This window comes from Macrotis lagotis, chromosome 8, assembly GCF_037893015.1.
Source record: "Macrotis lagotis isolate mMagLag1 chromosome 8, bilby.v1.9.chrom.fasta, whole genome shotgun sequence".
NCBI lineage: Eukaryota > Metazoa > Chordata > Mammalia > Peramelemorphia > Peramelidae > Macrotis > Macrotis lagotis.
The window spans coordinates 91,113,392-91,131,198 of NC_133665.1; the positions used below are offsets into that span (position 1 = coordinate 91,113,392).

General features: G+C 33.9%; 1 protein-coding gene across 3 annotated transcripts in view; it reads left to right on the forward strand.

The window, feature by feature from the left end:
• The window catches only part of LOC141494885 (uncharacterized), a 50,195-nt gene extending 36,915 nt beyond the window's left edge, over positions 1-13,280 (forward strand). For 2 of the 3 annotated variants that reach the window (XM_074196025.1, XM_074196027.1), the window contains exon 3: positions 10,807-13,280. In XM_074196025.1, coding sequence (XP_074052126.1) covers positions 10,887-13,163 — 2,277 coding nt within the window. In that variant the 5' untranslated portion in view covers positions 10,807-10,886 and the 3' untranslated portion in view covers positions 13,164-13,280. Of the gene's footprint in view, positions 1-9,918; positions 10,012-10,806 lie in introns of those variants that run through there. The other variant, XM_074196026.1, reaches the window with a different exon arrangement.
• The last annotated feature ends 4,527 nt before the right edge of the window (positions 13,281-17,807 follow it).

Below are 17,807 nucleotides of genomic sequence, written 5' to 3' on the forward strand. Positions count from 1 at the left end.
TATATTTAGAGAAAGAGAGAGAGAGAGAGATACACCAATATGCACATAAATATACACTTCAAACCTTCAGGAAAAGAATCATCATTCAACCTTCCTTTGAATTGTGTGACTTTTTTTCCATCTCTGAAGATATAAATCTCCAATATTTATTGTACAGATTTGCCAATCCATTATAGGGTAAAGTATGCCTCTTCCTAGGGAATGGTCAGCATCCATTTTGATCTTTAGTCTTAATAGACTAACATTTCCCATACAGGGTACGGATCACTGATCAATTGCAGAAAAATTGTAAAAAATTTTAAAATTTGAGACACTCAGCATTAGAAACTACAAACAGCAGTCTCTATTTCTATATCCCTCTCTTTAATTAATCAATAGGACTTTATCATTACTTCCACATTTTCTGCTCTCCTTAATTTTTTCTCCCCTTTTTTCTTGTTGTTTTGTCCCTCCCCCTTGAAGGCCATGACATCAGGGAAGTTTCATGACATACAAGAAACAGCAAATATTACCAAATATGTTAAACAAAGAAATCATAGAAAGAAATGCTATTTTAATTTGAAAATAGGGAAAATAAATTTCAGAAAGACAAGAGAGTCAGGTTAATCCTAAAGTGCATAATGTGGTTACCTAGATGCCCGTATAGGGAAACTAAATAATTAATCTTTTTCCAGAATGATATGGCATCATTAGAGTAGAGCTTCAAGAGTTTATCAATATAGATTCAGATATTGTTAGTTATTACAAAAAATTATGGGACATGTAATGGTTGAAGAATAGAAGACAACTCCCCCCCCCCCAGAAAGAATCTAAAATGGTCTCTCTATAAAAGTTATTCAATTTACTCTATTTTAAGAAGGGGTCAGGGAATATTCTAATTAGGTTAAGGGATTTTTGAATGACTACCTTCTCCAGGATTTTAGCAGTTGTGATCCAGAAATGTTAAATATTAAAACCTTAGAATGGAAAATGCATTGTGAAAAGTGGAATCATATCTGTGATTTAGTTGTATAAGCTATGTGACTCTAGTTTGGAATAGTATGAGTTAAAGTCAAGAAGAGCTAATGAAAAGGAATGGTAGAAAATGTGAGTTGTATAGTTTGAGTAAGAGATTCTGAAAGTACTGGAAAGAAAATCCAGACTTAGAGATAATTGGGGTTTCTTTTGAAATATTTGTTAAGTATAGAAAGTGGTAAAAGTATGTAGACAGAAGGTTTGAGCAGGGTTGACATTGTACACTAAAGATGTATTTTGGGAACTTTGGAAAATGGTTTACAAATCATTGTAAGAAAAGAAGAAAGTATTAGAACTGTAAGTCTATAGGGAGATATGTGTTTAGATGAGGTTGGGGTGATTTAAAAATTGCATTAAATTGGTACTTTTTGCAATGTTTGGCAATAAATTGATTAGAAAAATAATAAACCCTATAAAGTGAAAAGTTTGATATGAAAGGAATTGCTGGGTAAATGTTAATTTTATTATGTTTTTATTGATCCTATAATGTGCTAATCTAAACATACATGTAAATTGAATTAAGGGGTTTGAAAAGAGTATGTTCCAGTTTGGATTCTGATGATTTATGGCCTCTCCAGAGTCATAGGAGTCAGGACAGACTTGTGAGTTAGCTTTAGAATAACGAAACAAGAGGAAATTAATATTTTACACTGATTGGAATGTGGATCATGTATTTGGGAAGAATCTGGAGTGAATAATTATAAACAGTAAAGGTAAAGAATTGGTACATATCACTTTGATATCTCAAAATGTAGGGGATCTCCAATTTCCAGAAAATAGAATGTTCTAATATTAAGAAATATTGTCAGTGAGGATAGAAAGATCTTATAAGTGAGAGCACTGAGAAGTTAGAATTGCACTGATGAAGATAAGAAAAATTTGCAAACTTTTTTAGGCTTTTGAAAAGAAAATGATTTAAGGCTAATTTGAATATGACTTTTGGGATTTAAAAGAAGTATGGAGAAAATCTTGTAGTCATAAAAAGGGATTTTTTTAGCAACAATTGGTCTTAAGAATTCTTTGTATTTTAAAGTTTTAGGGAATAAAGAAAACATACATGCAATTGAAATGTGTGTACAATTAGTAAGCTTTGTATAATAACAATTTAAACTATACTTTTTGAGATTTTAAAATTGGTTTTGTAATAATAAATGAATTGAACTTTCACCTATCACATTTGTAAAGATTTTGTTAATTGCACTGATGAAGATAAGAAAAATTTGCAAACATTTTAGGCTTTTGAAAAGAAAATGATTTAAGGCTAATTTGAATATGACTTTTGGGATTTAAAAGAAGTATGGAGAAAATCTTGTAGTCATAAAAAGGAATTTTTTAGCAACAATTGGTCTTAAGAATTCTTTGTATTTTAAAGTTTTATAGAATAAAGAAAACATACATGCAATTGAAATGTGTGTACAATTAGTAAGCTTTGTATAATAACAATTTAAACTATACTTTTTGAGATTTTAAAATTGGTTTTGTAATAATAAATGAATTGAACTTTCACCTATCACATTTGTAAAGATTTTGTTAATTGCACTGATGAAGATAAGAAAAATTTGCAAACTTTTTAGGCTTTTGAAAAGAAAATGATTTAAGGCTAATTTGAATATGACTTTTGGGATTTAAAAGAAGTATGGAGAAAATCTTGTAGTCATAAAAAGGAATTTTTTAGCAACAATTGGTCTTAAGAATTCTTTGTATTTTAAAGTTTTATAGAATAAAGAAAACATACATGCAATTGAAATATGTGTACAATTAGTAAGCTTTGTATAAGAACAATTTAAACTATACTTTTTGAGATTTTAAAATTGTTTTGTAATAATAAATGAATTGAAGTTTCACCTATCACATTTGTAAAGATTTTGTTATGGAAAAAACTAGAGAATACCTTGCCAATGGGTTATAATTCTCAAGGTCCTTTTGGCCCAGAAAATTTGTGAAAGGCTTTGTTTTTCACCTGATGTTTATGAAAGGGAATTGATATGTGAGATCAGTGTAGTTTATTATCTGTTAAAAAGAGGAAATTATACATATAAATGTAACACTGTTATAGGTAATAAGTGTACATTGGGCTTTTGAAATTATTGTGTAAAACTAACTTTGATAGAATATCTTATTATCTTTGAAAATAGAAGTGTACATGAAAGAAGAGATAAAATAAAGTATAAACCAAAAATTCAGAAGATGTTTGCAAGTAAAAGATATTAATTATAAGGTTAGCTTTAAGAGAACCTGTTGTTTTAGGTTACTTTAAGAGAATGAAATGTCAGCATGTTCTGTTTCATGTAGGTTAAAAATTTAATGTTTTCATTATATCTTAACTGCCAGATACCCTTTTCAATGATATTGAATAAATGTGAGGGACTTTGGGAAATGATTAGGAAATTAAAAATTATGTAACCCTAATTAGATGACATCAATAAGGCTGAAAGGTGCTGTCAAGCATGTGATCTGCTTTTGAAAATATAAATTATTTTACTGTAATGATGTCAAACCTGGAATTAATGATTGTTAATGAGGGAAATTATCAAAGCATGATCCTCTGGGTTCCCTGAAAATTTTAAATGATGTGTGGAACCTTGCTCTAGATCCGTAGGTCCAGGTATAAATGTAATCATGGAAAGATTATTTTGTGAAATCTAGTACTTGATGTGTTACACTTATTACTGTTTTGATAAATTTAGAGCCCTCAGCCCCTGAATTTCCATACCCCACCCCCCACACCCATCCAGTCTGTTCCCCCTTGGAAGATTCCTTTGCTAGATCAAAAGGGGGGGAATACAATAGCAGGGAAGGTAATGAACATTCCTAGACCTGGCTCCCCTTCCCCCTGAAGCAGTCTACTCCCCTCTCGGGAGATTCCTTCCCTGAATAAAAACGGGAGAAGAGGGTAGCAGGGGGATGGTGGGGGAACTGGTAGAAAAATCCTCATCTACTTAAGCCTTAAAGGGAAAGACCCCTCCACAGGTGGCATATGTGATTGGAAAAGAAGAAAAAAAAATATCTAAAATCCAGGGGTTAAGAGACTCCTTTATTGAAAGGAAATCACGTTTAATGACTATCTGTGGGCCATGTGGCCTGAGTGATGATTCTCATTGTTTCTAAAGTTTCTGAACTAGTTTTGGAAAGCACTCTGATGGTTTAAAAAAAAAAGGATATCAGCGTTGTAACATTCTGACAAAGTTTGTATAGAATGGGAGGAATAAAATAACCTAGATGGTTAAATTAGTTTGGGATTAAACTATTTTAAAACTATTTTAACACTATTGTAACTTTTGCAAGGACTTATATGATTTGGGATTTTAAACTATTGTAACACCTTTGGGTTAAAGAAAATTGGTATTGGGTTACTAAGAAGATAAATACCTAGGTTATCAGGGATGTTTACTTATATCTTCTGGGGAAAAGCTCTAATTGGCTTTAATGTTGTTTAATAATGCTAACGATTGTATTTTTATTTTGGATAGAGCTTTTGGAATGTGAGTGCTGGATTCTCTGTATAAGGTATGGTAAAGTTTTTCTCAAGCTAAGCTGTTGGGAAGTTAGTTGAATTGTAATTACATTGGGGTTTTAAATGTGTCATGTATGAGATTGGATTCTGAGAATTTGGGTAGAGACAAAAGTGTAAAGAACATGGGATATTCATTCTGCTTTTGTTCTAAAGGAAATGAGATGTTTAAATAAGAATCTTAATGTTTAATGTATATTAACAATGTAGGTTTAATTTTAAAGAAGTCAAGAATGTGAACTTCTCTCTTGGTAACTGCAGACAGCTGATGGGGGTTTCTGAACAAATTGAAGTTGTGGGCCCTATTGTAAAGTAACTTGATGAATAAGATGTTTTTATCAGTTATGTGATGTTCTTTTGTAACTGCAAAGAGATAATATTTACAATATTTAGGTATCTATTGTGGATGTTTTTTTAAAATACTGTATTATTAAATCCTGGGCTTAAGGTGATTGCTTTGAAGGAAAATATGAAAAAGTATGACCCTTTCTGGAATAGATCTGTGGGTTCATGAATAATGTAATAATGGAGGAATTGCTTTGTACAATCTAGTAATTTGTGTGTTACTCTGTTACTCACAGAAATTAATAACACATGCTGGAAACTTAAGGCTACCTAAGATGTTTTAATGGTTTTAAAGAATTCTGAAAAGTAAATTATATGTTAGGGGGTGGCTAGGTGGCTCAGTGGATAGAGCACTGGCCCCAGAGTCAGGAGACCTGGATTCAGGTCAGGCTTCAGATACTTAGTGATTGCTTAGCTGTGTGACCTTGGTCAAGTCACTTAACCCAATTGCTTTGGGAAAAATAACCATTTGTATGTTGAGGATGGGTAGTAGGTAAACAAGTTTATGTATAGAAATTTCTAGCTATGTATGTGAATTGGGAATATTTTGGATCTATATATGTATATTCCAAAGCGGTGGTTGTTTGCTTTGAAGTAAAAGCACTATATAATATAGGAAAGATAAACACAAGATAATTTGATATTTCTCTGTGCAATCTCCTGGACAAAGGAGGTAAGATACAACAGGCTAGATGGAGGTTTCTGTAGCCAAGGGGAAATCTGATATACCATCTTTATATAAAGATAGAGTAGATATGATTTCAGACAAAGGGATGTCTCTAGTAAGAGGTAGGAGACAGGACTGTAGGACCAGTCATATTTAGAATACCTGGTTTTAGGCAAAGACCCAGGAAGGATAATGCAGGCTTTAGGTAGGGGGTTTCATTAATTGGGACTCCATTAAGATTATAATTGGAATTTAGCTAATTGTATTCACTGGAAGTTCTAACTAGGTAAAACAACCGTTTTAGATCACGGGACTTTTAATTGATTTTCTCTTATGTCAGATACCAGGATGGTCAACAAAAAGGAAATGCCACTGGATAAATGTCATGTTCTTGCAGCCAAGGAAGCCAAGATGTCAGGTGACTGGGATGGGCAGCTGAAGGGGCAGCTTCTCAGTATGACTGAGGTTGGACCCCTTTAACTTGATTTCCCCAAAATGACATTTGGATAATATCTCACCTGGAAGAATAAATCTGGCCTAAGACATTTGACTTACCCATGTGGGCTCTGCCTGGACACTGACATGTAATACTTATATCTATAAAGGAATTTCCCTTTAATATCCTGGATCTTCATAGTTAGTTACTAAGCAAACTAGAAAAAGAAATTTTAGGTGAATTGGATCTACTAGCCAGAGATAGGTTAGGTGTGTTAGGTGTGTGGCTCTGACATCTGCTAACAGCTACATGTTAAGATAGGAATTAAGTTTCTTTAATTTTTAGAAGGGATATTTAGGTAAGAAGAAGAATGGGAAATTCTTAGGATAGTTATAGTTTTAAGGCCTAGCTTAAGGAAAGGAATGTGAGTCAGATAAGTATATCAGGAAAAGGAAAATCAATGGTATATTTGAGAATATTTTGAAAAATTTCATTTTGGTTAAGGATGTTTGAGCCATTATTGTAATAAGAGCAAAGGCTAAGATTGTTTTATTTTTAAACCATATGCTGGGTACTCTGAACTAAGATGATTGTTGAATGTATGTTACATGCTTAAGACAGTATGACAATTCTCATTGGGAGTTTGCTCATATAGTAAAACACTAATGAAAGCTTATTGTGTTAAAATTAAGTATGTGCATCAATATGGCAATAAGGCAAAATGTAAATTGCAATAAGCCCCAAAATCTCATTGTCTTGTGATGAATACATGTGTTTTGATCTAAGTAAAATGTTAAGCAGATTCTTTACCAGAAGACAAAATCTCAACTAGTGACCTGAGCTGGAAAGGACTTTTTGGAAAAGATTCAGAAGATGCAGAAGGACATCAGAGGTCTCCAGGAGAGAAGAGAAGAAAGGAAAGACACTGGACCAGTTCATCTCTACCATTTCTCACCAATATCTACATTGTATAGCCTAGGGATCTGTTTTTGTAACCTCCCCTTGATAATGTAAGTGTGACACCCCTACTTATGCCCTTCTCCCTGTGAAAAGGAGGAGAGGCAGGGTGCAGATGTTCTCCAGTGAAAGAAAAGGAGGAAGACTATTGGGTGGTATGTTTATATCCTATCTAAGGAGAGTCTCATCTCTGATGTAACTGGCCTGGACAACTTAAAGCGATAGGTGGATTGAGATGTAATGATGATACCTGGATCCTTTGTAAAGATGTTTGTAGTTCATGCTTATCCAGGTTATGAAGATGATAACTCAAGGGTTTGAGTTATTTTGAAAAAAAAAGTAGGAAATGAAGTACAATATCAATGTTTGTGAAATTCCTGTATAGAAAGGGGTCCCTGACATCCTTCTGGGCCCTGAGAAATTCCTTAGAAATATAACTTTGGCTAGGCACCTTTGGGTCTGAAAATAGTCTGATAGGACACAAGGGGTCATGGATATACCATAAAATTATCTAAAGATTTACAAAGCACCCTTGTTAGCCTAATTGTCTTGCTGTATCTGTTAAATTCCAGGACTACCTCCCCCTTCCCCAGATGCGACTGGAACCATAAGATAGTAAATTCCTGACTCCCCCCATCTCAGACAATCATTACACAAAGACCCTGACCCTTTCTCACCCCTATCTATACTGAGTCATATGTTTACATGTTTGTATTAGTATAACAAGATAATATATCTAACTGCTGACTTTGCTTCTGTATCCTGCTTGCTCTAATTCCTCCCCCCCCCCTCAAAACACTATAAAAACCCTGTCCCCTGAACACTTAGGGACTATCTGATCTGGGTACTCAATCCCCAGACAGTCCTCGGGAATATTAAAGATCTCCAACCTTATCAAATTTTGGTCTCCGTCTCACTCTTTGGGTACAACAAAATGAGGATGGAAAGGTTTCAGAAAAAGCTGTGAAGATTTTTATGAACTGATGTAAAAAAGTGAAAAGAACTGGGAGAAAAAATATTCGATAGTAACCACATTATAAAGATAATAAACTTTGAAATACTTAGAAACTTTAATCAATGACTAACCAAAATTCCGAAACACTTATAAGGAAACATGTATCCATCTCTATTTAAAAAGAAATGATGGATGCAAAGTATAATTTGAGGCACTTTCTTTGTACCTTTGTTTGCTTGGTTTATTTTTTTTCCAATATAGATAACATGGGAATTTTTTTAAACTACAAATTTTTAATAAACGTTTTATTCTCATCTTCTCAATGGTTTGGAGGAGAAAGAAAAAAGGGAGGGGGTGAAACTGAAAATAAAATAAAGCAGAAATTTTTTTTCAAAACAAATACACTAGGGATTCTGAAAGATAAGGGTGATACATTTCATTAATGGGGGAACAACCTATACAAAACTACAATGGTGAGAAATGAAATGTTAATGATGGGGAAAATCAAATTGGTCTAGTTTGATTGAAAAATAAATTCCATGAAGATAAGAAAGAAATAAGCCTGGAAGAGGTAGGTAAATGCTTGATGATAAAGTGTTTTAAATACTAGACTTAAGAGTTAGTATTTTTAAAAATAGAAATGATAGGGAGACTTGTAAGATTTCTGATCAATAATATGGCATGAAAAGACTTGTTTTAGAAATATTTGCAGTTTTTTTGTTTTAAAAAATCATTAGAAAGGGAAGGGACTAGAAGTAGGGAGAGACTAATCAGTCATTATAATAATCTAGGCAAGAGGTGATAGATGAAGACTCTGAACTATCAAACTATCAATAAACAATTATTTAGGCCTTATTTGTATTAGACTTTCTTCTTGACACTGAAAATACAATAAATAAATAAATTAATTAATAAAAGTTTCTGTCCTCAAGGAATTTACTTTCTAGTTGGGGAAAGACGAAACATATTTAAATTTATGCATAATAAATATTAAAACATTTTTCTAGGAGAGTATGCCAGCAACTGAAAGTATGAGGAAAGACTACATGGAGAAGATGGTGTTTGTGTTAAATTTTAAAGGAAATCAAGAGTATTCTAAGGAAGAGAGGTATTTCAGTTAATATCATAAATACATTCTCTCTTCAGTAAAAAATTGTGCAACATAATAGATAGGAAGGATGACAAGATGACATCTAATTGATTATGGATGGAGGAGAAGGAAGAGTCTTCAACTATCTTGTTTTTAACTCTCATTAATCAGTGACATACAACATCAGAGTTTTGTACACACCCATTGCATTGTACAAGAAAGCAAACTTCCTAGTTGCCATAGTAACTAGTAACCATTTAGTTACCATAATAGGAAATGCAAACTAGAATTAGTTTGTGGAGTAGCTTTAATAGCATTTCTGAGGTCCTATTGGGAATTATCACTTCTAATTTATTATAGATTTGAAATATCCTTTTGTTTATTCTTAAATCACAATTTTTCATTTCCTTTATTTTCACTGAAGATATATATGCTATGATTTCTTTATCTTTCTGGTCCTCAAATAATTTTTATACTTCCTTGGGTGGAAGGCAGCTGAAGACAGATTACTAGCTGTGTGATCCTGGGCAAGTCACTTAATCCTGTTATCCTTAATTCTTCATGTATAAAATGAGCTGGAGAAGGAAATCACAAAGCATTTCAGTATCTTTGTGATGAATATACAAAATGGGATCATGAATAGTCAGACACAAGTGAAATGATTTTATAACATCATCACCACCATCTATGATATATATTCCATTATATATAACTAAAATATTATTCAAATCCAGATAAATTTGGTAATATAGTGATTTATTTTTAAAATGTAATGAGATGGCATCAACCATTAAAAAAAGGTCATCTAATTCTGAATTTTAAATTTCTAAAATTTCATGTCTCTTTGAAAGCATTTGTTAAGATGGAGGGCAATGTGTCAGTCAGGAGGTTTCTCTTTCTAGGAAAAAAAAAAACTCCAGAATATGGCATGTTCTAGATTCCATCGCTATGGAAGACATAAGGGACAGAAACTAACACAACTTAAATGCTCCAGTAGCTTTATTGCCCATGAGGGATAAATGCTTCCATGATCCTGGTAAATTACAAAATATTTGTTTATAGTAATTAAATATATCCTAAAAATAGAGGCAGGGAAGGTCAGAAGAAAAGAGAAATGATTTAAAACCTATTTTATGAGTTAGACTAATGTCTTTCAATGTCAATGATTTGCAGATTAAATATGAATTCAAAAATGTTTTACCAAACATTTAATATGCTCTTAGAATTGAAGACAATGTAATGTTGAAAGAAATTTTTATCTTATTGATAGCTGTCTTCTAGTATCTGAAGGGTTGTTATACAGAAAAAGTAACTATTCTATGTAGCTCTGTGCATAAATAGGATCAATGGAGTTGATGGGTTGAAGTTGTAGAGAAGAGGATTTTGGTTCAGTTTAAACAAGGGAATACTTTCCAACAACTAGAGTAGAATTATTTGAACTATGTAATGTGATGCTTATTTTGTTTTGTTTGTTTTTGTTGCTGGTAGCTATCAAGCAAAAAGAAGTTGACTAACAGTCACAGAATGTTTAAGAGAAGATTCAAAAGGCAGTTAGAAGAATAGTTCTAGATGGTTAAGAAAGCATAAATCTATGAATCTAAAGAAATATAACCCAGGCTATGGTGATCTGTTGGGAAATTTTATAAAAGTACTCACACTTATTAATGTTTTTAATGTTTACATAGAATACATAGCAGACTAAAAGATTATATAATATAATAATTTTAGAGTTTAGTCTATTGCTTTAAATTTGATAAACCTTTATTTCCTTTATATGTACTCCGGAAATGTGTTATGTGATATATAGATTTTTGTTGGTTGCTTTCAATAGATTCAGGACTTAACAAGTGAGAAGAAACCACTGATCAGTCATTCTTATAGAGAACTAAATGAAGGATTTTTTGGAGGACAATGTCATTAGGACCTTTACCTATTTGTCAATATCCCATCTATGTGAATGGAACTCAGAATGGGAATGATTTTAATCCCACCTCAAACACTTTCATTAGTGACAGTTTTCATGAAAGATTTTCAAAGAAAATCAGAAATCCCTTCTGTAGACAAAGTTGTCATTCACTTTCCCAAACCTCTAGATTTGGGAGTGACACCAAGAAGCAAGAATTGTGTCTTTTGGGTAATGACATTACTGTACTTCCTGAAGAGAAGAACATTTATGTGGATTCTTTTTCACATTATCCTCCTGGCTCCAAGAATGTATTGTCTGATAATGCCTCTAATCAGACCAGTCCTCTGAGATATCAAGCCATCCAAGAACTTCTGAAACATTGTTCTGGGAACATTCAAGATCAGTCCCATGAAGTGTCTTCAGGATATTTTAAAGAACAGGTGGTTATAAAATTCAGAAGAGCTCTTTATTTTTCTGGGCTTTGGGTATTATATGTCAGGGGTGGTGGATTCTATAGGCATATTTCAGCAGACTATTTCCTGAGAAACCCAAACTGTCTACAGCGACTAATCCCATGGTTGAAACGTGAGCTGATAGCTATTTATGGTGACTATGGATACACAGCAAAAAATATCCTTACTATCATCCTCCAGAACATGACTGAGCATGATCTAAACAGCCAGACCTTTACTGAAATTTTGGGACCCTATCTCTTGCAATTCACTGAACACTTCTTACATGAGTTCATCAGTTTTGCTCGGTCACCTTTCAACATGAAAACATATGACCAGCGAGCCATTTATGAGTGTCCTTCTCCTTCAAATGGAAGAGGAAATCTATTCACCATTTCACCTACTAACGACAAGTTGACTTTACCAACATTGGAAAATTATGCAGAGATGGCCAAAACTGTCCATGATCCATGGAATAAAGAAGTATTGCCTCTCTCAAGCTCAAAGCATTACATGGCATCTGAGTTATCTGAAGAAAATCTAGGAGAGTCTACTAGGACCAGAAATAAACATCACCTTAGAACCCAAATCATGTCTGAGTCAGGAGATAGCAAAGGTGTGATTTCATCACAGAGCTGTACCCACATTTCTCATCTTAAATCAATGGGTGGAGATGCTATAGGTTTGTTAGAATCTGGCAGCCAGAGATACACCTCTGAAGAAAAAACAGAGGGGAGGAAGCTGCAGTTTGAAGAAGACAGGTTTTTAGGAGAAAATAGAGCTAATTACTCCATATCAGATAATTCAACCACTTCAAATTTTAACCCAAGAGAAAAAAATTTATTGGACATTTGTCAGACATTGAAGACTCAGGAGAAAGAACGAGAAAAGAACAAAAATCCTGATTCCTTTGGTAAGATCTTTCGAAGAAGCTCTTCCATGATAAAGGAAGCACAACAACCCTTATTAGGAAACACATCACAAAAGAAAGATCAGACTCTGAGCTGCTTTTCAGAAAATGCCTATTCATATAGGAGGCTCAATCAGAAAGACCAGAGAAAAAATGCCTTGAGGAAGGAGATGTTAAATTATCAACCATTCTGTCAAGGTAGAGAACTAAATTCACGACCCCTCAGAAGGTTGAAAAGTTCATTGTTCAGGGATCCCAAAAATTGTCTTAAAAAAGGTCTACGTCAAAGCACTGAAGACAAGCCCGTTTTGTCACATCACCATAAAAAGAGAAGGTCACCAATCAGAGATCACAGTGATAAGGGCTTGAGAGAACGCTATACAAGTGAACCTTTATTGACTATATCCTGTGAAGCTCAGGAAGGTGATAAAAGTGATGGTGGCTATCAACCTTTTAGGAGAACTGTTTTAGCTAGTACAAGAGAGCTTATTACTCCTAGGTTAAGAGACCAACATCTTTGCAACAGAGAAAAAGCATTTAGAGTAAAAAGTCCCAATGTCTGCCTCCATCCTGAGAATCATATACCAAATTGTCAGTGCTTGAAGAAGTCAGGGACATTGTGTGCAGGAATCATCTCATCACGACATGAAATAATGGGAAAGAAAAGAAGATTCAAAAGTCAACATTCAGAGAAGGAAAATAATGAAATAATGCCTAACTCATTTCCTACTCCAGCTCAGATGTACCAGATCCAACAGTCTTCTTTCTACTGTAGATCAGGGCTCCCTAAATGTATCAGCCCTACAACCCAAGCCCCCAAGGATTCCTTGAATCATATCAAAAAGCAGGAAAAATGTGACCAGAAGCTGAAGGCAGCAGAATCTGTGAGTATAGGTAGTTCTTTGAGAGAAAACATATGAACCAACAAAGTACGAATGACTGAAGTGACTTGTTTCATTATTTTTATCATTGGAAATAAGTTCATTTTGTTATATTAATAGAATAAAAGATATATAACTCGCATTTTGTTTTAAAATTATCCTTAAACTATGTGACATTTAAATCTTCAGTTGGTCAAACAATTTTTAGAAGATTAAATAATATATATTGCCTGAGCATTTAATAAGAATATTGGCTTGACCAAACAGAAAGCCAGAGGAACTATAACAAGAAATTACATATGGCTATTAAAATAAGAATTGTTACTACATGGCTCAATCATATTCATTTATGTAATAACAAATGAGAAGTACATGATTATGAGAGGTGGGGATGGTTATGATTAAGGCAAGCCAGAGAAAATTTTATCCTAGAACTATTTCTATCTGAACCCCAAAGGAAGGAAAAAGTAAAAGTATATTGATCAGGAGAATATTAATTCACAATTATATAATATTTTAAATTTTATAAAATAATTTTTCTCACAAGGTAATGAGATAGGTAGATCCTATGAGAGATTGGAGCAGATAATGATTCGTTAAGAGTAAATTTAATCCTGAGCATAAATGGTTCATTTTTTTTTACAGCTAGAACCATTTTTATTTTGCAGGATCTCCTCATCATTATCATTGTTATGATTGATCATTGATATATTAAAAAACTTCAATTTTTGAAAACCACTTCTATAAATACCTCAATTTATTTTTTCACAAATGTCCTCATCTTCATGCTCCTCAAAGTTCAGGAAATTTCAGTGACATAATATTGTGACAATATGGTAATATATAATAATAATAATGTTTATCCTTCATTCTCAAAGATCACAACATTAGGGAGAAGTGCCATGACAAGCACATGAATTAGACTTAAGAGAGGGATGCTGTACTAAGTCACCAGTCTCACTTTTTCCTCCATAGACATCTGGGTCCAGTGGTTAGATATGAATAAGGATAACAGGGGATGGCCCTGGATGCCAACCAATCAAGTAACTTGCCCAAGTTCACACAGCTAATAAGTGTCAAAAGCTGGATTCAAATTCCAGTCCTCATTACAAGGCTAGTTCTCCATACACTGACATCTAGTTGCCCTGTGACAATATATTCATTGCCAAAGATAGGATTTGAACCTCTGTCTTCCTAACTGTAAGGAAAACATTAGGTCCACTAAAGGATGATGCCTTATTTATCAAACTCCTTTCAAACATGACATTTCTATAATAAGTGGTACTTTAGGACACAGAAAGGATGTGCCTGCTCATTCATCTTATTTTACTACTAAGGGCATGGTTAAGGATCCAGCAAAACAACTGCCCTGGTATTTCTAAGGAGAGGCACTTGTCAGTAGTTTTATTTAATCTGAAACAGATAGTAAATGATGACCTCTGATTTATCAAAAGTGCCCCAAAAAAGGTGGTCATGGTCAAACTGTTTGGCAACATTAATCCTGGAACTTATTTTGTGAAATAGTTAAAACTTTTTCTTGTTATCCTTGGACCTTTCAAAATAATGTCACCCTTTGTTCCTGATACTCTAAAGTCTTATTTCCATTTTGTGCTCCATTCTTGTGTTGAGATGCCTTTCAAGCATTTAGCAGACATAGCTTAAAGTGTGATCCCTCCCCACCTGGAGAGGGATATGTATTTTTTAAAATTTATCTACTTAAAGGAGCTTGTTTCTAAAAGATCATTTCTCCAAGATATTACCATTAAAAAGATAATTGGTATACTTCTTTAGAAAGCATGCATTTGACTGATGGATGAAAAAAGCATAAAATCACATGAACAAAATTAAAAAATATTGATATTTTCATGAAAAAAAGTAGTAAATCCTAATGCAATCTAGAAATAGTCTATTCCCAGTGTTTTCAAGCACTAATAAAAATAGATAAAATAGATAATAAAGAAACCATTTTCAATATTTCTCCTCCAAACTTAATATGAATTATGATTCCGACAGCTGAAAGTCAAAGTAAAGAATCATATTTAGTTTTTTTTTAATTCGATAGGAGACTCTATTTACAAAACCCTTCCCCTCTCCCCCATGAAACCCAGACATTTCAGGGACCCCCTCTGGCCAAAAGACAGTGGTCCCACGGCTGCCTGTGACTGAGATCCTTCCAACGTAACACACTGAAACACTCCTCTGTGAAGCTCAGGAAGATGACCATCAGAACGGATTTATGTGGGGTCATTTTTGTGAAGACTTACCAACTCTCTTAACTCAGAGAAGTAAGAAATACTTAGATTTTAATTCACAGTTTGCACAAAAATATATAAGTTAGAACATAATGTTCATTAAGTTACTTTAAAAAATCCAAAAATACAAGTATAGTTAAGGGAAAAGAGGTAGGGGAAAGGAAATAGCCACAAGTCATGACTGGGTTGGATGTGGATCCAGCATGGAGGAGGTTGGCCAAAACTTTATAGGGAGCCTAGTCCATCTCCTGAGCTGGAAGAATTTGGGGAGGGGTCAAAGAGTGACACACCTGAACATGACTAGAGTCAGTCATCCACCTTGACAGGTTAAGAGTCAGAGAGGTGGAGGAGTAGGAGGAAGAGGTTGATATTGCTTTCTATTGGTGAATCAAATTTGAGAGAGTTAAGTTGAACTATGGAAAAAAATTTGAACTATGTAGAGGGAGTCAGAGGCTTGCATGAAATATCAGACAAACACAGATAATTCCTCAACATTATAGTAAAGGCTAGACAAATATTTCTGTAATATTTCTCCTTCAATACTTTGAAGCTGGAACAAGCAGGTCCAAGAACTTCTCTTGATAATATTTCCATATTGGACATGGAGACAGCAATGGTCGAGAGTTGCCCTTCAACATGTTTCTCCCAGGTAAGCAGCAGGAAATCTATTGTTGACCCAGGGCTTAATATCAGGCTTCGTAAGCACACTGGCATTCTGTACATTCAGCGAGTAGCATGGGATAGACTGGACAAACCAGCATATACGTCCTGCTGGGTGTTTGTTTCCACATAAAAAGCATCAAAGTGGGGGCGGGCAGCTAGGTGGTACAGTGTATAGAGCACCAGTCTTGGAGTCAGGAGTACCTGGGTTCAAACCCGGACTCAGATACTTAATAATTATCTAGCTGTGAGGCCTTGGGCAAGCCACTTAACCCCATTTACCTTCCACCAAAAAAAAGCATCAAAGTGTTTCCTGACTATTTCTCCCATTGGCAATTTCTAAATAGCAGCTAGCTAGGTCTTATACATAGTTCTGGTGCTGCTGGCCTCTTCCTCAAAGGACCCAAGCTTCACAGTCACATGTACTGCAGAGGGTCACCAGTTGGTTTGCCTTTACTCACCTGGCTACAGTAGCACCTGTAACAGCAACCACTACTGCCATCTCACAGGATTCCACTTTGCCATCCTCCTTGGGTTCCCTCAATAGTTAATTTTAAGAAAGTTTTCTTGAAGTTGCTAGCAAAAAGTAAAAAATATTTTTTACTTCAATACTAAGAATCTGTAGACAGGCATTTCTTAATAGAACATAATTTTCTGTATTATAGAAAATTATAGGCCTTCAAATAATACCCTAACATACCCTGATCACTCTGGATGGCTGGATGCCAGTCCTCTTAACATGAGTCGTAAAAAGGAATTATACAGAAGTTGAATAAAGTTCTCAGTGCATTGTAAACCTATTAATTGAGACTTTCCAGAATGGTACAAATAAAATTTTGCTGGGTGTTTTATTATATAAGCTGGAATTTGGTTTAGTCTCCTTGCTTCTCTGAAAATGGAGACAAAAACCAATCAGCCTTAAAATGTAGACGCTGGTGGACCAGATTTTAATACACAAAAGCAGCCTTTCTAAAAATCTGTGTAACACAGAGAAAAACAAAAACTCCCATAAGACTAAAAAGCTCTCTAACTGGACAAATTTATTTTAAAAAATCATTTTTTTTTGGTTACATCATGTGTTTAAGCTCCCTCCTTGCCTTCTTCCCAACCTTACACCGGAGGTCAACATTTAACAATATATGTAAAATAATAAAAATATATCCATTCATTTTTCAGTTCTTTTACTCAAAATGGATTGCATCTTCATACTCCTTTGTATTTTATTTGAATATTCTTATTTCTCATAATAGCTTAGTCATTCATAATTACTCAAACCAAAATTGCTATTGTTACAAACAACATTCTTACCTCTGATCCTTTACTCTGCAAACTTAGAAAATTAAAGAAAAATGCTATCCTGAAAATACATCAGCATCCAGGAATTTTTCATTTATTTTAACTGGGAGTTGAGGCAGGATCCATGATTGAAGAAAAAGTTGCTCTTTATGAAAAGTGGAAACTAAAGTTCACCAATGAAGTCATATTTTACTTAAGTTAGGTTATTCAGTAAAAGTCAAAACTAGACCCTTTTTGGTGCTATAGGACATTACAGAATTGAAAGACAAAATTAAACAAATTCAAAAAGGTCCAGAGTGACAGGATAAGGATTACGACTAAGAGACATATACACAGGGATTCATAAAACCAATTTATAAAGCTATACATATATGATATTCCCTTTATACCTTTACGTATTATATACATATTTAGTTTTTTATGAGGGGTAGGTATATTTTAAATTCTTTTATCATGTTATTTTTTTGACAAAGGG